The 23,716-nt window shown below is 31.2% G+C and overlaps 1 protein-coding gene across 47 annotated transcripts in view; it reads right to left on the bottom strand.

Annotated features, from left to right (window-relative positions):
• LOC145295917 (uncharacterized) overlaps positions 1 to 21,931 on the bottom strand; it is a 456,043-nt gene extending 434,112 nt beyond the window's left edge. For 24 of the 47 annotated variants that reach the window (XR_013869907.1, XR_013869909.1, XR_013869906.1 and 21 more), the window contains exon 1: positions 20,311 to 21,891. Coding sequence is in view for 38 of the 47 variants with exons in the window: in XM_080141690.1 (XP_079997816.1) it covers positions 20,311 to 20,418 (108 nt within the window). In the remaining 9 variants the exon portion in view is untranslated. Of the gene's footprint in view, positions 1 to 20,310 lie in introns of all 47 variants that reach the window. The other 23 variants (XM_080141696.1, XM_080141709.1, XM_080141708.1 and 20 more) reach the window with 13 other exon arrangements.
• Positions 21,932 to 23,716: the final 1,785 nt, after the last annotated feature.

Here is a 23,716-nt window from a genome sequence, read left to right as displayed (position 1 = left end):
TTATATTTTCAAACCAATAAAATATGCCCAAATTTTCCTACATTTGTATATATAGTGTCGTGCGCGCCAGCTTCAGTTTTCTTGCTTTAATTGTCTCCCCTCTAGCCTTGCCAGAAAGAGAGTAAGAGAAGTTTTCTAAGGGTAGACAAATAAAAAAGATGAAATCAATGAATGTGTACACTCTACGCAAAAGGGGGACAGTGAGATAAGAGAGAGAGAGAGAGAGAGAGAGAGAGAAAGAGAGAGAGTATGTGTGTGTATGTGTGTGTGTGTGTGTGAGAGAGAGAGAGAGAGAGAGAGAGAGAGAGGAAAACAGAAAGATAGAAAAAAGAGAAAAGACATGACGGTGCAAGACATACATTGTAAAGGTATTCGAACAAAAGGGAAATAAATCGATTTTGTTAGGAAAGGGGGAACTTTGACAAGAGAATAAAATGTAACAAAGAGAAGTGAGGTGCGATGAAGACCAACTGGTTTCTAAAAAAAGATATAATTAAAGACAACAAACACAAAACAAAAGCAAGCAAAAATAAACGGAAATGTTTCTAATTGAAAATATACAATTTCCAGCGTGGAATGAAAAGCCTAATCACCAAGCAAAGTGCGAAGCGTTAAGAAATAACGTAATACGAAGCAGACATTCTCTTTGAGCATAACTTGCAAATAACACTACACCATAAAAACTTAACGAGAAATACAATGAATAATAGAGAGATTGAGAGGAACCGACAAAATGATTGAATAACCAGTAGAATAAATTAAAGGAAAATTAAGAACAAACCAGTAATCAATAATTTGCAAAAAATATACGTTAATATTAATTTTCGGGCACATCAAATAGTTAGAATGGGATTAGTAGAATTGATTTAAAGTTTCTTTTTATAGGCTGTTATTTTTTAATCGGAAACAATTATATGTACTATTGTATATTTAATATGCGCCTTACACAGGGAATTATATACTTGATGCAACATATGAATAAATGTTGAAAGTTTTATATACGCACTCTCTATGCCTCCTTCCTCTCTTCGTATCCCCTTTTCGTTCTTCTATTATCTCTTAATTCCTATATACATCTCTTCTATCATAGGTACTCTCTTGTTTTCCGATTTCTTCCTCTTTCTCTTTCTATCTTCCTATTTTTCTCACCCCCTTTTTACGCACACACTCTCTCTGAAACATTCAAAACATTAAAAAGAAATAATAAAAAATATGAAACACCTTCTTAATATCAGCAATATTTTTATCACTGTTTAATACCGGTGTTTTTCAGTTCGAGAAGTTAAACCACTTTAACAGGTTATTATAATTGCATCCTGCCCCCCCTCTCTCGTTATACATCTATGAGAAATATAAATATTCTGTGATTTTATTCATTGTAATATTTTTGCGTAAATTAAATGCAAATATTCCCGAAAAACTGTTAATTTGGAAAAATAGAAATCTAATGACGTGTTTGTGTGTGTGTGTGTGTGTGTGTGTGTTCATATAGGTATATTATATGATGCTTTAAACGCGACTTAGGCGCTTGATACGTTTAGTTGTTAGCGACTTGATTGATGATAATAAAACTTGTTCGGAGAGTAAACATATTAAGATGAAAGAAACAGAACTTTGCCAAATTGAAGGAAAAATTAATATTTACTATTATTTGTAATTAATCATTGTAAAAGGACACTCTTAAATTGGGTTTTCACATGATCATAGTCATGTATGTATGATAGACAAAGCGTAAAAGTAAGCTCTAAAAAATTATTGTAAATTTTCTGAATAGCAGAATCTAATTTTGATGCGCAGACAATTACAAACAAGTCAGATGATAATAAAGTAAAGCGCAAATAAACAAAGTGACTTAAATTAGCACAGAATCTACACAGAAGAACATTTGAAAAGTTTGATCACGCAATTATAAAGTATTTGTCAACGAAAAGTCACACGTGTTAATCTTGCTTTGTTTATTAAACAAAAGGAGAAGAGTTTGAATAACAGATATATTTGTTTCATGTTCTTATAATTTTAAATAGATGTTGATTTGACCCGTAATCACTCTAACTCAACTCTGTTTTCTTTCCCTCTCCTGTGATCTTCTCTCTCTGTCTCTATTTCTCCAACCTCTTTCGCCCGTTCTCTGCCTCTATCTTTATCACTTCCTCTCTTTATATATATATATATATATATATATATATATATATATATATATATATATATAATTATTTTTTTTTACTATAATAATTAATTAAAGCTGAATGTGTGTGTGTGTGTGTGTGTGTGGTCATAAATAGGCTCCTATATGGTTTACTATTAAAAAAAATGATTACATATAATGATAGAAGATGTATCGAGACACAGAAATGCGTATGTTTGATCTAGCAGAACGGTGGTTCATTAAAATTGTGGGGTCTGCGTTCGCGCCTGGTCCACAAAGTATGGAAATAAAAAATTTAAAAATTAAAAAAAACAACAAAGTTTACAAGTACTTTTGATATAGATGTACATAAGAATACTTTGATAAGTATGTTTTGAGTTTAATAGGGATGGTATAATAAAATTTTGGGGTCTGTGTTCGCACCTGGTCTCCATAGAATAGAAATAGGTAAAAACTGTAATAAAGACTTTTCATATCTATCTGCGTAAGTATACTTTGATAATTATGTTTCAGTTTGAAGAAATATGGTATGATAAAATTATGGGGGTGTTCGTTCGCGCCTTACCTCCATAGAATGGAAATATGTCACAAAGTTTAACAAGGTGTTTTAATATAGATCCACAGAATATTGTGATAAGTGTTTTAGTGTGAACAGGTATGGTATAATAAATTATGGGGTTTATCTATTTTATTTTTACTTTTATCATATTTTGCTTTGGTTTTGATACCCCCAAATTCGTAGCTATCTCTTTACAACCCTTCCTTTTCATAACCTAACATACTTTCATAAATCAGAGTCCCTTTTCTATAGGCTGCTTTTGAACCTAGTCAACGACGGGTACTTTTGCTAGTATAATATAAAGCTGAATGTGTGTGTGTGTGTGTGTGCATGTGTGTGTGTGTGTGTGCATGTGTGTGTGTGTGTGTGTGTGTGGTCACGAATAGGCTCCTATATGGTATACTATTTTAAAAAATTATTACATATAATGATAGAAGATGTATCGAGACACAGGAATGGGTATGTTTGATCTGGCAGAACGGTGGTTCGTTAAAATTGTGGGGTCTTCGTTCGCGTCTGGTCCACAAAATAAGGAAATAACAAATTTATATATTAAAAAAAAACGTTTACAAGTGCTTTTGATATAGATGTACATAAGAATACTTTGATAAGTATGTTTTAAGTTAAATAGGGATGGTATAATAAAATTGTGGGGTCTGCGTTCGCGCCTGGTCTCCATAGAATGGAAATAGGTACAAACTTTAATAAATACTTTTCATATCTATCTGCGTAAGTATACTTTGATAATGGAAATATGTCACAAAGTGAACAGGTATGGTATAATAAACTATGGGGTTTATCTATTTTATTTTTACTTTCATCATATTTTGCTTTGGTTTTGATATCCCCAAATTCAACCCAAATTTACAACTCTTCCTTTTCATAACATATCATACGTTCATAAATCAGAGTCCATTTTCTGTAGGCTGTTTTTAACCCAGTCAACGACGGGTACTTTTGCTAGTATATATATATATATATATATATATATATATATATATATATATATACACACTAGCAAGCCGCCCGGCATTGCCCGGTTGTAAAATACGTGTAAATATGATATTTTAATAATTGCAGATTTCGCATTTATTATTATGTTATGGACCCAATATATAGTAATGATTTAAAAAATTAAAAAACAAAAAAATGATTCGTGCGCCATTACCGAGAATCGAAACCAAAACATTTGCTTATGATTTACTTTTTCCTTCGACGTTAATGCATGAGACATGCTTGTTACAAATTCACTTTTTGCGTTAACACTTTTGCATCGATTTTCCCCGGCTAAAACCCAAATATAAAGTTTTGCATGAGTTCGAATACCCTATGTATTAAGTTTCATCTAAAAAAAAAACTGACAGAGAAGTTTGGTAGGCAAAGTTTTTTAAACAAAAATATATACGCATGCATAAATATATATAGAAAGAGGTTTGTGTTTACTATAACCATTTTACGTGAATATTACGCAAATAAAAGTCATGTAGAATATCTGCATGAATATGATTACACGTAATAGCTAACTAAAGATGATCATATCATAAGAAAACCGAAACAAAAAAACAAAAAAAAAACAAAAACAAAACAAAACAAAAAAAAAAACAGGGAATTAATTAAAATAAATTCTTCAACCCCATATATAACAAAGTTGCGTTATCTTTTTAAGTAAATAGAAAAAGGGGTTTTAATATGAATATCAATACACACACACACACACACACACATACACACACACAAAACCCATAATTTATAGCAGTATATAAGTATACATATATTCATACATTTAGATGTATTTACATTTGTATGTAAATTATAAAAATATACACACATATATATATATATACACATATATACGTTATATAAGATAGAGACAGACAGACAGCTTTATATATATATATATATATATATATATATATATATATATATATATAGAGAGAGAGAGAGAGAGAGAGAGAGAGAGCGATTATATTATTTCGTTTGTTTTGTTTTTCTATAATTTTTTCTTTCATATATATAACTCTTTTATTTTACAAAAACGATGTTTACACTTGACATCTTTTGAACAAAAATTCTCTCTAATATTTATATATATCCTATTTACAACAACACTGTCGAATTTTAATGCCCCACCCCGTATCTAATAAGGGGCACTATGGTACATTTCTATCTATTCATGATTCACTGCCCTAACAGATTGCTAATTAAAAAGGTTCTGGATTAAGTTTTGTTTAAAAAATCTTACATGTTAATTCATCTAATAAGTCATAATTGCCAATGCGAAACTGACCCATTTTTCTTTCAGGTTATGTGTATCACTTTTCAATTCTCTTATCTTCTACCTTTATAGTCACCAATTCCACTCCACTTACGTCTTTACCTCTTCTAATCTCATATAGTTGAAATTGATAAAAAAAGGGAATCAGTTAAAAGTTTGGAATAGTCTATTACACATAAAAGTGGTGGGCGTAGTGGAGCTGCTGCTGATGATAATAATGATGGTGATAATAATAATAATAATAATAATAATAATAATAATAATAATAATAATGATAACAACATCAACAACAACAACATTAATAATGACAAAAATATCAGTAAAAAAGAATCTAACTCGGATAAGTGATAAACAAATAACATGTTTCCTTGTTCATCTCCCTCTCTCCCTCGTTCTCTCCCTCTCTCTCTCTCTCTCTCTCTCTCTCTCTCTCTCTCTTTATATATATATATATAAGTTTTGAGACGATACCTAAAAAAGTTCCGATTGTTTCGAATCCCGGTTTTGATTAATCGATCGTACCAACACTAATATATATATATATATATATATATATATATATATATATATATATATATATATATATATATATATATAACAACACTAATATATATATATATATATATATATAGATATATAACTTGTTCATGAGTGTGTGCACTACAATAGTACATCCTCCCCAGAGTGCGTTAAATGTATTAACCAAACAGAAATGTTTGCAGCACTTTTATGCTCCCTTATCAAGGTTAAAATAAATATATAGACACTAAATCCTCATCCTCTGTGTACGTTCTTTATTCTGATTATGACCAAAATCGATTACATGCTATTAATTGTAGGATAAGTTTAAAATTTAAGGCATAAACTGAATACGAATTCAAATTCAGGTATTCTTGTTTAATTAGCGTACAATTGCTTTTGCTCAAATTCATTGACAATCTGATGTATTTGTAAATTTCAAATATGAGGTTCTGTCTATATCATATCCTCGAAAACCTTTTAAAAACTTAAAAGAGACTAAAATTTCGACTATATTTATTAATTGATGTCCAATATCCATCTTTAATATTTCATATCAACCGGAAATATCTGAACTTTCAGGATAAATTTCTACCCCATTTTACCTCTTTTGCATAAATATATAATTATATATAGGGCATATCCATTACGCATACTCTGTTTGAAAATTTATAATGATCTAGTTAATAGTTTAGTAGTGAATGTTGAACATTCAAATACATAAATATCTAACTATACCTAAAATTATAAAGTTACTAGCAGTTAAAATACGCTTAAATATGATACTTTAATTGATACGGATTTCGTATTTATTATAGAGCCAATTCTCTATTATTGTATTGTAACCAATACATAGTAGTGATTTTAAAACGTTCTAAAAATATTACTTGTATACCATCATCTAGAATCGAAACAATCATTCAGATCTCTAGGGATATTCGCTACCAACTGAGCTAACGGATGCATATCAAAACTTGACAAATTAAGAATTTAAACGTATCAATGTTTATTTACGGGTGCGTAGAGCATACACATTATGTCAAACTACATTTGGCAAGTTTCAATTTTTTCAATTTTTTACTCTTTAGCAGCTATTTTTCTGGCTAAAAAGGAAGTCGATTTTGTTTCACAGATCCGAATACTACATATATTTAGTGTCAAGTCTGTAGATCTTAAATTGACTGAGTAGTTTAGCAGAGCTCGTTCCACGAACAAGGACATTCTCTAAATCTAGCTCTAAATAATATGCAATTATGCACATATAGAAATGTGCGTAATAGTGAAATAAAACTATTCATGTAATAAGGACACAGAAAAAATGAACAATGAATTGATACAAGTTCATTTTTAAAGGAATATACAAATTAGTTCTTCTTTTTGAGGTTACTGGTTTATTCACAACTTTTTGAGTTTACTAGTATATTCACAACTTGGGAAGTTGTATTTATTTTTTAAATAGAAGAATGAGTATTTAATCTTAATGTGAGTACGACAAATAACTCAACACTATATATTTTATGATCAAGTGCGGAGGACAGCTTGAAATCTCAAAAAATAAAATATTAAATATCACAAACAGCAACGTCGTTTTCTATGCTTCATAAACCGTCATAACCTTGAAATTACTATTCTAGAAGCATACGTGGAATAATATATATCTCAATATTATATATGTATAGAGAACTAAACTAATATACGAACCGTTAAAATGAATACCATGAACAAGATTAGTTTTATACCCCTTTTATGTACGTTTGCGAAGATAAAAATCAAACTATAATGATGCTAAATCATATATCTAAGAATCATTTTTCTAATTTTAATCGAAATCGATTGCATTATTTTAATTCTAAAAGATATAAATCTAACTATAAGTATTAGGTTCGTGCAAAAGTAATGCCGTCTTTTGACGTTCAAGTTCAAGTAAAAAAACGACATTATCTTTGCACCAACCATATATATATATATATATATATATATATATATATATATATATATATATATATATATATATATATATATATACAGGCTGAATCACGGGAACCGGATGTTGTTAAGGAAAGAAAGAAAAACTTTTCGTATATTTCAACAAAAAAATTATAATGTACATAAAAACATTTACTAAACTATGCCATTATGGAATATTTAGAAGCGAAAAATTATATCTGACAAATAATGACTATATAAAATAAAGATATAAATAAGATAAACAAAGAACAATAAACTAAACAGCCTCTTATGCAGGTTTAAGGACTACCTTTCTTAATCACTATCCCTTACCCAAGAGAGCAAGGAGCGTTCTAAAAACATTCGTTTCCCGTGACTCACCTTGTATACGCGAATATAGGTTGAAACATAAAACCTCTGTATAATATAGCTTGATTACCATAATGTATTTTTATACTACTACTACTACTACTATTACTACTAAGCTTTATTAATATATTGAGAATAGTTGAAGTAAATATTGAAAAAAATGATGCTCAATATATTATATAACCTTACAATACTCGTGAAATAATTATATATGTATATTAAATATATATCGAATTTATATCTATATATTTTCAGACACACATATATACAGTTGTTCGAAATTTTTAACATTAAAATTCAGTGAGTAACTATATTACATTACGAACCTATTCATTTGTACATATGTATATCATTGCATATTTATTTGCGTACATACGGAGATCATTCATTTATGATATGCATTCTATTCTGGAAAGCAACTTTACGTTATGTGTGTGAGCCTCCGTATCCTCTTAAAGTAGAAAAAGATATGTGACTCAGTGACTAACGTAAGGGAATTAGTAAAAACGACATGAAATAGAAAAAAGGAACTTCTTAAGAAGAGATATGAGATTATATTTTTTAAGAAACGGTTAGTGTAAAACATGAAAGAACGAAAAGGATTAGATTAAAGATAAATAAATACGATATTTTTTTACCAGGAGTAACTAATCGAAGAAAGATAAATTGAGAGAAAGAGAAAGAGAGAGAGAGAGAGAGAGAGAGAGAGAGAGAGAGAGAGGGGGAGCGAGAGAGAGAGACGGGGAAGAGAAAGAGATAGAGAAGAGAGAGATATGACGTGATGAGGGATTTGATCAATAACTACATGATATTTGTTGTTGACATGTAGAAACTCTAAAGGAGAAAGGGAAGAAATAAGAGAAACATGAGTACGGTAATTGCATCGCAAAGGGAGGGAATCAACCAGAAGTCCTAAGTGACTGATAGAAAATCAATCATCATCCACCTTGTATTGCGTGATGATGATGATGATGATGATGATGATGATGATGCACGCATTAGCTATATTTAAGATGCACATCAAATATTAATGTGAAGTGTACACACACGCACACACACAAACGCAGCGACACATATTGTCAGTATATACTCATTATAGCACACACATATGTGTATACATGTATATAGGCATGCGCGTTCGCTGATATGTATGTACATATATAATGATAATGATAATGAAAATCATACATTATTATCACGACGTTAGCAAATAAACCAAATAGATTTTTTAGCAATGAATAAAAAAACTAGATAATTGCCTCGTCATCGTGTAGTAGTGAGCAATCTCATAATCTTATAAGCAATTACTGTAATGGCATCGATCCATAATTGATATTGCGTCTCGCCTTGTGTCGGATTGAGAAAATATTAGTAGATAGGAACACGATTGCATACACGTACATATAAATATTATGTGCACACACACACACACACACACACACACACACACACACACACACACACACACACACACACATATATATATATATATTATATATATATATATATATATATATATATATATAGAGAGAGAGAGAGAGAGAGAGAGGGAGAGACAGACAGACAGAGAGGGAGAGAGAAAAAGAAACGTTCGGGGCCACTAATAGCTAAACGGATAGTTTAGTTTGATATATATTTGATAATAATAATAATAATAATAATAATAATAATAATAATAATAATAATAATAATAAGAAGAAGAAGAAGAATTACTTGATATAGTTGTTAACAATCAATAGTCATTATTCAATAAGTTAATTTTCAAGTAGTTGATGAAAAAATATAACAAAAATGTTGTACGACCAATTGAGACTAAAAAGTGCTATTGAGGCGAAGATAGAAATATATTGATCAAAAGTGAAAAGAGTTATCCCTGCAACGCATGTCAAATCTAAATACATGCCAGTAAAGAACTACAGTGAATAGAGGAATTAAGAGATGAACCGAATAATAGGTACACAGAATACCTGAATAAGATTGTATATTGATGTTTCTATGAGAAACGCATGATAAATGAAACACTGGAAATACTTTGTAATTATATCTGAAAAGCAAACAAACATAAAATAAATTATATCAAGATATAAGTATATTCAAATATTTTCATACAAAAAAGTAAAATCCCTAATTAAGTATGAGTATAAATACACACACACATACGCACACCCACTTGTGTGCACGTATGCATTACTTCGGGTCCATTTTCTGTTTTACAGAACATTAACCCTTTTAATATTACGTGATACGGAAAACAATTTGCTATTTTACCCATAACGGATATGCGTGCGTGTGATTGGGCTATTGAAATATATCAATATCTGCATTTTTGTCACTCTCTGTGTATACCATTTTTATTATTTTTAAGTGTCTTAAGATCTACGATTTATGGTGTCAAAGGCAGAGAGAGAGAGAGAGAGAGAGAGAGAGAGAGAGAGAGAGAGAGAGAGAGAGAGAGAGAGAGAGAGAAGATGCGATACATAACGCGAATGGATATCTATCGTTAAAAATAAGACTTGAAGAACAGGCACACTTGTTGCATACATGTGAATGCGAGAGTGTGAGCATATGTATGTGTGAGTGGGTAATGTATAACTAAGAATATAACGCGATAACTAGATAATGAAGACTGACTTATCGATCGTTATGGTAGATTTATGGCAAAATTTTTGACTAGATAGATTGATGAACAGATACATAGGTATAAAATCATGCATATTAATAGATTTACAAATGAATATATTGTAATTATATGTAACCCTAAACTTTAGAATTAGAAATATACATTCTCTCTAAACCTCTTTTGATGTTCTGTTTGTTAGGATGTATACCATAAAACTTAAATTATGACTCCGTTGATTATCATTCATTTTATTACCTTGCCAGGTATGCCCTATTCAAGACGCCGCGGTAATTCATGCAAATGATGTCTCTAATCACCTAACAGTGGTTATGAAGCACACCACGTAATGCGTGTTCGTCCTTTCGCCACGGGAAATAAAGATTCACCAAAAAGGTGGTTCACAGGAAAACGCAAAGAAACGAAAAATTTTATAACAATTGCAAAAAGAAACAGTATAATCAATCGACAGGAGAATGTATTTCCGTATATGAAATGCAGCCTGTAGATAAACACACTTCTTATAAAAATGAAAAAAGCTGATTGGTGCTTTTTCTTATAATGAAAAGCAAAAATGATATTTTACATTTTAATTACCAAAAACTATATGCAAAAAGAAAAACTATTAACCTCCTTTTCCTCCTCCTCCTCCTCCTCCATCACCACCACAACTCCCACTATTATTATCAGTTCCCACTAGTCTTTTTAGAAATCAAAGGATGACTCTTCTCGATATTCAAACATCCAAATGATTACTTACTCACTAGTAGTTCTCACACAGATTATTATTAATGATCACTCAATAGCAACAACAGGTGATGACCCCTGAGGTATAACTGACAACATACCTCTCCAGATTTTTGCCGTCGAAATTGTATATGCATATAAAAATTAGACAAAGATAAAATAGAATTTTGCATAGTATATAATAATGTCTTCGGATAAGAGCAATGAGTAGTATCTGTTCGGATTTTGCATTTGATATTTTCTCTCCTCAATCAGTGGTGGAGAATTCCTTTTTGACATAGTGCCCCTTTTTGTGGAGCTGGATTTTACTCACATTCAAATCCGACCTTTTATAAAACTCTGCTCTGCTGGGGGAGGCTAGTAAATAAAAACATTCTTGTTTTTTTATATTTTTACATTTTCCCTTCATAGATACGCATACCTAAATTTACAAAGAAAAGGCTAAGTAGATAGAGTGAACGAAAAATATACGCAGTTAAATATATGAATTGATTGCCACTGTGTTGGTGTGTTCATTTACAGGATTTATGGAAAATTTTATGTAAAATGTAGAATAAAAGCTAAGATTTAAACGAATATTTGCAAAAACAATAAAAAAAACTAAGCAACGAAGTCTGAATGATTAAACGTATGTATACATAAACCACACAGAATATGTTTGTTTCATCAAAGGAAAACTTAGAATCGCAAGTGTTATATTTTGGTGTGTGTGTGAAAATAGGTTCGCGTACATAGATGAGAGGGAAGCTGTTTCATGACAAGCAGGTAATACCAGTCACAGGTATGAAGTATTATTTTGATATGAACATCTTCTTCAGGCGTACTGACGTGAATATAACGGGCAGGTTGAAAAATCGATAGACAACGGAATGATCGATAGAAGGAATAATGGGGAGAATTATTGACACGTACAGGCATACAACTGAATAAGCAAGTAGATATTTTACGACAGAGAGAACAGACATAGATGGAAAGAAGAATAGAGTTCATAATGGAAAGGGAAAACTAGAATGATTTGGTTTATAAGTGAAATACAAGTTTTAACAGAATAGAAATGATATGTTTGTATTGTTGCTATGATTTGAACTGTCTAGGTGATATGCATTTGGTAAAACATGTTTATAAGTGAGCAATTTAATACTATTCTGACGAGAAAGATTACTAGCTAAATATTTTAATCAACAATGTGTGTGTGGTCTATCTGTTTTACGGCATATCAAATCCCTTTTATTTTATATTAATGAAATAATCGTGTATCATTTATTAAACACAAGCCACTATTTTCCCATAATATAGTAGAATGGTGGGTTCACCCTATTCCTCACTATATTAGTTGCTAATGAAATACAATAGATCTGACAGGATTCGAACTTGTGATAGCCGATTCCATAATCTGTGTCGATATCAATTACACCAATCACGCCCCTCACACCGCTCCGTGTGTGTAAATGTGAGCGTGTGTATGCGTGTGTATGCTGTAAAGGAGACAGAATGAACAAACTGATGCAGCAAACCATGAACAGGTTGGAAAAAGTTAGAAGAAAATGGCCGATATGGATGAAAAAGTATAACTAAATAACGAAATAAATAGATTTATGATAAATTAAATAAATTAAACGATGTAAACTATTTAAAAAATAATTCACAGGAATTGCTACATTAGACAAATAAGAATAATTTGTACTTTTTCAAACATTTTCTTTGGCAGATATTTAAACGAAATCGATGAGAAAACACGTACGATTAATGATACTAAGTTATACGAAATAGAATAAAACTGATTTACTTGAATAAGTGTACTGGTGATCAGATAGAGATACAGTGGGAGAAAGATGGTGACAAAATAAGCAAGAGAGAGAAAGGAGAAATGCAAAAATAATAAATATGAATAGATTGAAGTAAATATGAATAGTCTACAGAACACATATATGAGTTGAGAAAGTAAGATAGAGAGACAAGTGAAAAGCTAAAGTGGAAAAGATTGAAAGGCCACGATCGACTGACACAGATCGATGGATTAAGCGATGGGCAGCTGAAATCGATGATCAGATTGGTAAACATAGATGCATCGGTGAGGGAGGATTGCCTTGCTATGTATGGTAGGCACTTCATTAAAACTAAACATAGGTAAAAATGTATAAAATTGTGAATAAAATAAAAGCCAGATAATACATTCACTCAATAATACTCAACCTGTCTAACCTGATAAAAATAACCAGTTGATTAATGTAGTATATATATATATATATATATATATATATATATATATATATATATATATATATATATGTGTGTGTGTGTGTGTGTGTGTGTGTGTGTGTGTGTGTGTGTGTGTGTGTATGTATCAGAATAATGAGATAAATTAGATCACAAATTATTGAATTTTGTGATATCATGGATTAAGGAAATTACCTTAAATATTGTATTCTTTGTTAAAATAATAGATTTTTGTTTTGAAAAATTATATTTTTCTGAATAAAATTTAAATATAAACATCTACAAATTTATATAGATATATATGTATGCATGTGTGTGTGTGTGCGCGTCAGTTGTGAGTGGTGGAGTGCTACATAATGCAATCTTAATCTGATCATAGATTGCATAAAGCTATGCGGAATGGCTTGATGAGATCATTTTTTATTCATCGACTCCCTCTGGTTAGATAATTCTAACCGTTAATGAGTTAACGAACTTTCGTTTTATTCAGATTGGAATTATTTATTTCTGTACATATACACATGCATACATGCCTTGTATTGATATATATATATATATATATATATATATATATATATATATATATATATATATATATATATATATATATATATATATATATAGTTGTGGTAATGGATTAAAAATCGATTTGTTGTATAAGTAAAGTACTCAGTATATCAAATATGGAGCAGTTTGTTTAATCCGATGAATCGCGAATTTTATGGCAAAATCTTTCTTCAGGTCATTCATCTGAAAAAATACCCATAAAAACGACTTGCAAAATTTTCTCTTACTTGATCGACTAAATATATATATATATATATATATATATATATATATATATATATATATATATACAGAGAGAGAAAGAGAGAGAGAGAGAGAGAGAGAGAGAGAGTGTGAGAGACAGAGGCAGAGGAACGGAAAGACAGAGAAGGAATCATTTTGAAATATAGGCATATTTGATAACGAGAGAGGGAAGGAGATGAAAATATCTACAAGCAATAACTCTTAAGCTTATTTTTTCATAAAAATCAAAAGAATTGAATCGTTCAAGATTTATTTTATTTTGTTCCAAAAATACACACGCACACATCTATCTGTCTATCTATCTATCTATCTATCTATCTATCTATCTACGCGTTTTTGTTTTGCTTATTGTAGCCAATGCTTGTATATATGTGTGTTTGCGAGATTCTATGCTCCCATGTAATTGTTTGCATTGATTACGATCTAAAGCATATATTTGTTGATTGTTCGAAGTTTTTAATTATGATTACAGAATCGCCACAGAAGTTTAACAAAAATGTCTACAGCTCTGTCTTCAAGGATTTTATAAAGAGATTGATCAGCTCAAGTTCATACTATGGAAAATCCAAAGAATCAGTATAATTAGTTACTCCGCGAATGTTGGTAAAGCACGCATGCGAAAACATGCCGAAAATGTCGGCTTTAAGTGAAGCTTCGATACCAACCATTATACGACGTACACAACCGGCTAAATCCCTGTGTATATTATGTTTGTACATAGGTATATATATATATATATATATATATATATATATATATATATATATATATATATACATACATATATATATATATATATATATATATATATATATATATATATATGTGTGTGTGTGTGTGTGTGTGTGTGTGTGTGTGTGTGTGTGTATAGTCTTAGTATTTTAGTATTTTAAATTAAAAAGGATTATTTGCATCCTTGGAAGGTTATCTTTCTATCTATCTATCTAATAAATAAATAAATGAAAGCGAATACATCTAAGAAAGTGGGTGAAGGATAACGCCCCCTCCTACGACTCGTTTTTGAAGCCGGAAACGACTGTTCAAGTTGAAGGGCAATAAAGTTGATAAGTCACTGTGTCAAGCCAACATCATTTCTCTTTCTCGAAAAAAAAAAACCAAAAAAAAAAAAAACCTAAATGCTGATTGATACTTTAAATGGAAAACTGCTGATTTCTGTTCTCTCACATTCTCATTCCTTTCCTTCTCATATGCGCACGCTTACGTACATCTTTGTGTGTGTATTGTTTTTGTTTTTTTTTAATTTTTTACATAAACCCACACAGGTCCACATCCCACTTCCAAATTATTATCGTATGTCTTCGACTTGAGAGAGGAATATAAGTAGGAAATCTACTAAATGAAATGAAGGTAAAGTTCAGGCAGAAACAATTGAGACATCAAACTTGTATCCACCCGTACAAAGCGATCGAATACTGCCTTTCTGCTTTTTTTTTCATTGAGATAGCCAAGTTAAGTAGAGGTGTCATTGCTTTAGACATAGCTTTAACTCTGTTCGTCCTGGACTAAATGACACCTATAAACCTAACAGATTACAGGTCTCTAGTGTTATTGTAGCTTTCCTGTGTGTTTGCTTGTATATTTTTTGAAAAGGTATTTTCTCTTTTTTTCTTTCTTTTTACAATTTACAATGTATCCTGGAAAGCAACCACTCGTGTCAGCAGATATCATATCAAATTGTATTTTAGCAATGGATACGTATTAACCCCATATGCAAATATACTTATGACAAATAATCTACAAAGAAATGTTTCTGCTTTATGTGTGAGGAAAATCATCAGTATATATATATATATATATATATATATATATATATATATATATATATATATATATATATATATATATATATGGGTTAGTACGTTTCCATAGAATGGCTTTGGTGGAGTGGAAACTAAAACTTGCTGCTATGGTTTCAAATGAGCTGAAATAACAACAAGAGGAGACTGTATTTCAAATATTTCTCATATGCTATATTGCCCCTCTTTTAGAAATAAGGTACGATTATGAATATCTCCAGTATCAAATAATCTTATACACTGTGAAATTTACTTCATGCATGAAAACAAAAGAGGAGGTATATAACACGTGAGAAATTTTTGGAATCAAGTCCCCCACTTACTGTTATTTCAGATCATTTGAAACCATAGAAGCAAGATTTAGTCTCCCCTATATCAAAGGCCAGAAATTTTGGGGGAAATATCAGATATTTTGTAATTCATATGCAAAACGAGGAAAACAAATGACCATGATTAAAACATTTTATGGCTGTAAAAAAGTGTAAAAAATAGGCTCTGGATGATGGATTATCCCCTTAATCTGTGAGCGTAAGGGCAAATGTCACATAGCCCACTACATAATACAGGTCATTATCTTTCCAACGAGTATACTCAATAGTCGCGGAGACTTGGAACTAATAAAATTGCAAAATAAAAAAAAGATGGTATCTCTCACTATCTCTCTCTTTATCCCCCCTCCCCTCTCTCTCTCCCTCTCTCTCTTTATATATATATATATATATATATATATATATATATATATATATATATATATATATTCAAAAGGTTCAAAAGAGAGTCGCCAATCTGATAGGCCCTGAACTGGCATATAAGCTTCAGCCTCTGTCCCATCGACGAAACGCTGAATCCCTCTGCGTGTTCTACAAGTATTTTAATGGTGAATACTCTGGCGAACTGCAGACACTTGTGCCCCCACGACGTATACACCCTCGACAAACCCAACAAGCAGCTAAATCTCATCCCTACACAGTAGAGATCCCTAGATGTAAAAGATCTTTCTACTTCAGTAGTTTTTTTCCTCAGAACCGCTAGACTCTGGAATTCCATTCCAGGTCCCTACTTCCCCAACTGTACTGACATGCAGAAGTTCAAGTGTAACATGAACCGACATCTTGCTGCCCAAATCCCAACATAGTGTCTCAGTAGTTGTTGCCCCTGATAGTAGCTCCCTACACCAAAGTGGCAATGTGCCTTGTTTGGGGTGAAAATGTAATCATATATATATATATATATATATATATATATATATATATATATATATATATATATATATATATTTCGATATATCTATACTGGTAGTCAAATTAAATATTGAAATGCTTATATCGTTGGTTCTATGGGACGAAACTACATAAAAAAGTGCAGGCTTTTTGAAGATTATAGCACTATTTATTCTGTGGTTAAAATTTCATTACAATTGGTAAAAAAATACACACACACACACACACACACACACACACACACACACACACACACACACATATATATATATATATATATATATATATATATATATATATATATATATATACAGAGTGACCCCAAAAAACGGGCCCCAACTCTAATTAGGCCCCGTTTCTTAGTGTTTTGCCCGAATGAAATGAAACTTTGGTCATAACTAGTTTATTATATTCCAAACATCACATCAAAACACTAGGGTCTTTGGCCTTTTTTCTCCGTTCTACAGCATATGTTCTAGACGGCGTCCATTTAGCTTTTTTGTTTTTTGTTTTGGGTCACCCTGTATATTGTTTTTTAAAAATAATTATCCACTGATGCGTGTTTCGTCGTCTACGACTCATCAGAATGGCTAAAACTAGATTCAAATTCAAAACGTATCGCAAAACAAAAACAAATAAATAACATCTAGAAATAAAAAAGAAAATATAACTTTGTTATATATTGATCGTGGAATTGCATTCATCTACAAAATATCTAGCTAATTTGTATATTCTTTTAAACATTCATATTAATTAATTCCCTATTAGTTTTTTCATAATATTTAGTTACCATTTACGTGTAATTATATTCATGCAGATATTATACATGATTTATACTTGCGTAGTATTTGCATAAGAAGTTTATAATTAACACAAAACACTTTGCATATATATTTATATATACGTATATATTTTTGTTTTAAAAAAATTGCCTACTAAACTCCTCGTAGAGTTTTTGGTCTACAGACATGAAACTTAAAATATAATGTATACGAACCCATGCGAAATTTTATATTTGGCTTTGAGTCGGGGAAAATCAGTGCAAATTACGAAAATTAGAAAATGGAATTTGCCAGGTGAAGGTTGAAGGACGGCGTTACGAATATGCAGGCATTAACGTCTAAGGAAAAAGTAAATCGTAAGCTAAACGTTTTGGTTTCGATTCTCGAGTCGTTTTTACTTTAACTTTTTAAATCATTACTAAATATAGGGTCCAGTATAATAATAAATACGAAATCTGCATTAATCAAAATATCATATTTAAGCGTATTTTACAACCGGACAGCCTGCTAGTATATATATATATATATATATATATATATATATATATATATATAGAGAGAGAGAGAGAGAGAGAGAGAGAGAGAGAGAGAGAAACAGAGAGAGAGAGAGAGAGAGAGAGAGAGAGAAATAGATAGTAAAAGAAAAGAAAATATTACATATCCTAGGTATATGTTATATACGTGTGTTTGCGTGTAAGTATTTTTCTGAGGAGATATATTGTATTAGAAGTACGCGTTTATGTATGCAGGTACCTGTTAACTTATTTACTGGAGAGTATACGTATGTATAGAGGTAAATGAACAATAACAACAGTAAGATACAGAATTATTAACCTGTTTTGTAGAGAGTGTATATATGATTATGCATATGTCCCTATTCCTATAATGTGCGTGTTAACAAGAAATATCTAATCATCTAGATAGCACTAGCTTAGCTACGTGTATATAAATATGAGATGAAGAGAATTGGCTTCAAAAGTCGTATGCTTGTCTGTGTAGACTTGCTTGAAATGAAAGCTGTAATCGGACATGGGCCAAATGTTGTGTGACAGGTACGATGAGCAAAAGCAGCTTGCTATCCCACACCTCTGAGTCAGAGAGTGAGTGAGTGAGTGAGTGAGTGAGAGATAGAGATATATATATAGAGGGAGAGGGGGAGAAGAGAGAAAAACTGTAGGTGAGGAATAAGGTTTATTAAGATCAATAAGTGAAACTGACAATAAATATATTTTTAATTAAAGATAATCAAACGAACACATTATCATGGTTATAACTATTAAAATGTGGCTGATGAGTCTCATGCAATTATGATAATAACAATACCTATGTTATATGTAGGACCGAGCTTATTTCTAAAGAAAAGCAACACTTTCATCTCTGTGCAAAACACAGTGAGATAACATTATTCTCTAGATTATATGTAATATTATTAAAACTATAAAATGTAAAATGAGATATATCATTGTAACATGTTACAATGCTTATTAGAGAACATGCATACAACACAAAAATATATATAGAAGTGTAGACCCACACACACACACACACGCGCGCGCATATAAGACAAAGAGAGGAGAGACATAAACATAGATAAAATGAAAATACTGAATAAAAACAAAAAAATCGATAAAGAGACAGAAAGAAATAGGTATATTGAGATACGTAATTCTTTAGATTAATACAATAAAAGAAAGAATGATAGAGATATATAAAGATAACAAAACAAACTAAATGGAAATAAAAGAGTTAATAGATGAAAAGAAACTAATAACGTGAGTAAAATCAAATATAACTAGCAACGGAAATGAAATGATTACGGTATATTTGGTTAAAAATAGTTTACATCAAACATAGATGTTTAATGTTTTGAATTTAATAATTGGTGGTGATATCAATTATATAGAGCAAAAACAGAACAAATGAATCAACCAGTAAAATAGGGTCCTTGGAGAATAGACAAGCTTAATCAATCTATGTGCATGTGCCAATGTTTACACACACACACACACACACACACACACACACACACACACACACACACACACACACATATATATATATAATATATATATATATATATATATAATTCAGAAAAAATGACAATAACTGATCAGGCTACCAAAAAGAATCGGGCGTAAAATATCTCCTGATATTATGAGGAAAAAGTAAAAGCGACCTTGTGTCCATTGCTTGGCGTCCCTTAGCAATGAAGTTGACTATATAGGTACACTGTATGTATGCATAAAAGGTTTTTGAATAGTAAAGGTGTTTATAAAATAACTTACCTCCTCTTCTGGCGTGGTATTCACCGAATCCATACTTTGACTTAAGGATATAGTAGTTTCCGTATTCAGCGAAGGGCTGGTATGGGTAGCCATCTCGTTCGATCTCATACTGTTTTGGCTAAAGAAATACCACTACTTGTCGCAGCGCTGCTATTAGTAATAATAATGGTAACGATAATGATTACAGTAGTAGTTATAATCGAAGCAAACGTAATAATTACAAAAAGCAAGGGACCCGAGTTGTACGCTATCAGCACTTTACTTAGTAGTACTAGTAGTTGAGTTGTTGTTGTAGTAGTAGTGGTGGCGGTGACGGTGGAGGTGACAGTGGTACTGGTGCTATTGATAGTAGCAGCAGTAGTAGTTATGTGCGTGTGTGTGTATGAGAACTTGTGGTTTCAACACAACAGAGTATGGTCTGCCCTGATGTATATTCCTGGCCTTAGTATCTCCTCCTGGTGTGTAAGTGAGAGTCAGTGAGAAATAGAGAGGGGAAGCCACTGACTGCTTTCAGATGCGTGAGTACGTACGCGTTCTCTCTGTCTGACTGGTTGCTTTGCGTGTAAGTCTGTCCGTTCGCCTGTTTGTCTGTATATATGTTCGCCTCTGCAATCTGCATACGTGTGTGTGTTCGTGTGTTTGTGTGTGTGTGTGTGTTTGTGTGTGTGTGTGTTTTTGTCTAAAAATGTATGTGTATGTGCATATAAGTGTTTGATTCTTGATAAAGACAAGACGATTTTCTTGACAGAATAAACTGACTATGTACACGATCTATTACTTGAAATAATGATAATACACATGAAGAATATGTATCTATTACAATATTAACAGTTTATCCATAGTTCTCTTTTCGTTTTCCTTTCTCATAAATTTGGATACTAGAAACTATTTTAATTCATTCGAGGGTAGAAAAAAATCAATTCTTTATTTACAGTTTTTGTTAAACGATGTGGGTTCCGGTTCGTATAGTTTTACAGGCAAAATATCCCTTCTTATTTGTGAATTTTTATAGTTTATCTATATTTTTATTTGTTTATCTTTATGTTGCAATTCAGGTAACTGTCGATAGACGTAAGACTAATATTTTAATCTCCGGATAGTATCAAATAAACCCGTTTCTTTCTATCTGTAGGATATTTGTACTTATAAAATTATAATAATTAGTATTTCTAAAGTGTTCTGTACAAGTTTAGATACAATACGACGTGTCGGATTGAACTCATCTTTCATCTAACATAGTACGTTTACTGTTGCATTCATACGCGTTCTTTTGAGAGACTAAATAAATAAACAAACTCTCTTTTCTGTTTCGTCCATAAAAGCTGTGCGTTCACGACTTTTTCTGAATATGTTGCTAAGATATCACCTTCAATTGTATAAACAAAAAGACTGGAGGTAAATGATCTAAATAAGAGACAACTTTGATTTTTTTTTAAATGTATGCTTTAGAAGTTATAATTTGTAAGTGACCATGTAAGTTTGATGTATCATAACGATGAGATGAGTGCTTTATGCGTAGTGTGCGTATTAAAGGTAGAAGCGACGAACAGTCCCGATGCGACAAAATACGCAAGCGTGAATAAGCAGGTTCTTCTTCTTAATTCTTCTCTCCAAATCTCTCTCTTCCCCCTCTCTCTTTTTCTCTTTCTCCTTCTCTCTCTCAGCAAGTTCTTCAACTAACCGCTTTTCTCTCTATAATTCTATTGTATCTCTTCATTTATTTCCCACCGATGGTCGTAGTAGCGGTAATAAGTAATTGTACTTCCACTTCACATAAAAGCATCGCACATACAAGAAGCGGTCGTCGTCATAGTGTAGTAACAACAGTCGTTGTCGTATTATTCATTTTTAGTAGTAATATAACTAGTTCTGCTGCTTGTTGTGAAACGAAATTATTGCTTTTTTTAGCCACTATCATTTGTCAATGAAGCCGGAATCAAAATTATAGTTATCCTTGGGCCAAGGATTCCTTGGCTAAAGAAAAATATCAAAGTATTTGAAACTAATAATTAACAGAACTTATTCTATGTAGAGTACATTGACTCTTAGACAGTGTCTTTATTCGTTATACGCCATCATTATAAACACCCACCCTTCAAAAACCAAAATTAAAAAAAAAAAAAAAACTTAAGTTCTTAAAAAAATAGTTTTTATTGTGTAGAAGTTACCATTATAATAGTCTTTAGCAGTAAAAAATCTCTAGTTAGTAAATATCAGTAAATTTGATTTCAAATATTACGCTTTATTACTGTAAGGATTTTAGAAAAGTCATATTCAGTGTTGAAGAGAACCGACCGAAGAAGAAATCTGTATCGATTCTAAAACCAGTCAAGGGACGTTTATACACGAGTCATTTTGATGCTATATAAAAAAAAGATAAAATGCGAAAATAATATTTCTCTGACTCTTTTTGTATGTCGACATCAGGTGTGAAAGTAAAAGTACTATATATTGTTTCGTTTAACGTCCAATTAAGTAGTATATAAATACCAAAAAGAGCATAAAGAGAAAAATATGAAAGAAAGAGAATCTTCTTCTTCTTCTTCTTCTTCTTATGCGCGTCCGCACATGGTTGTCTGTCGGTCACACAGACTCACTGCCCGAATTTTTTTGATGGCCGCATTTTCGTTTTATTCGACGATTCATAATTGTGTAAGGCTGAACGCGCGTTACATTTCGGTCAATGCTATATTTCAACGAACTTAGTTTTTCACAGTGCACTCTCTCCTTATTTACACTTTACACATTTTAAATTTCAACTAAACCTTGCATTTTGAATTATTTATTAAGTTAATATTAATTTTTATATAACTCGATAATTGACACTGTAATTTGTACACACAAATTTTAATTTATTTTTAAGCAAAAATGGTACAAGGTCACACTATTTGGACAGCCAGTAATAGTAATATTAATGAAGGAAGTAATTGTGGTTAGGACTGGTTGAAAACAAGTAACTGTTTCACTCATGAAACTGCCCCTGTTGCATAAGAAGGGTACTTACAGACACATATTCAAGTTGTTGTTGTTATTATTATTATTATTATTATTATTATTATTTAGTATTCGTAGTGGTGCTTATAGTAGTAGTAGTAGTAGTATTAGGAGAAGAAGAAGAAGAAGAAGGAAAAGAAGAAGAAGAAGAAGAAGAAAAAAGAACATGTAATTATATTTTTACTTCAGAGATTGCACTTATTCTATCAGTTATATTATTTCGTTGATGTCTGTACACAACATAAAATTGTCTCCTCCCCCAAGCAGATCAAATTCGTTTTCTTTTCTTTAATATTTAATCGGCTATTAAGTTTATACACCAATGACAGCATTAAACATTAATCACAATATAAAACAAGATATATGCTACAATTTATTGCACATTCTGTAAATTCGTCCTTTATTTCTTTAA

Source organism: Euprymna scolopes, chromosome 16 (assembly GCF_053919585.1).
Source record: "Euprymna scolopes isolate OS-2025 chromosome 16, ASM5391958v1, whole genome shotgun sequence".
Lineage (NCBI taxonomy): Eukaryota > Metazoa > Mollusca > Cephalopoda > Sepiida > Sepiolidae > Euprymna > Euprymna scolopes.
The sequence above is the reverse complement of the archived record's forward strand: the minus strand, read 5'-3'. Positions and strand labels throughout refer to the sequence as shown.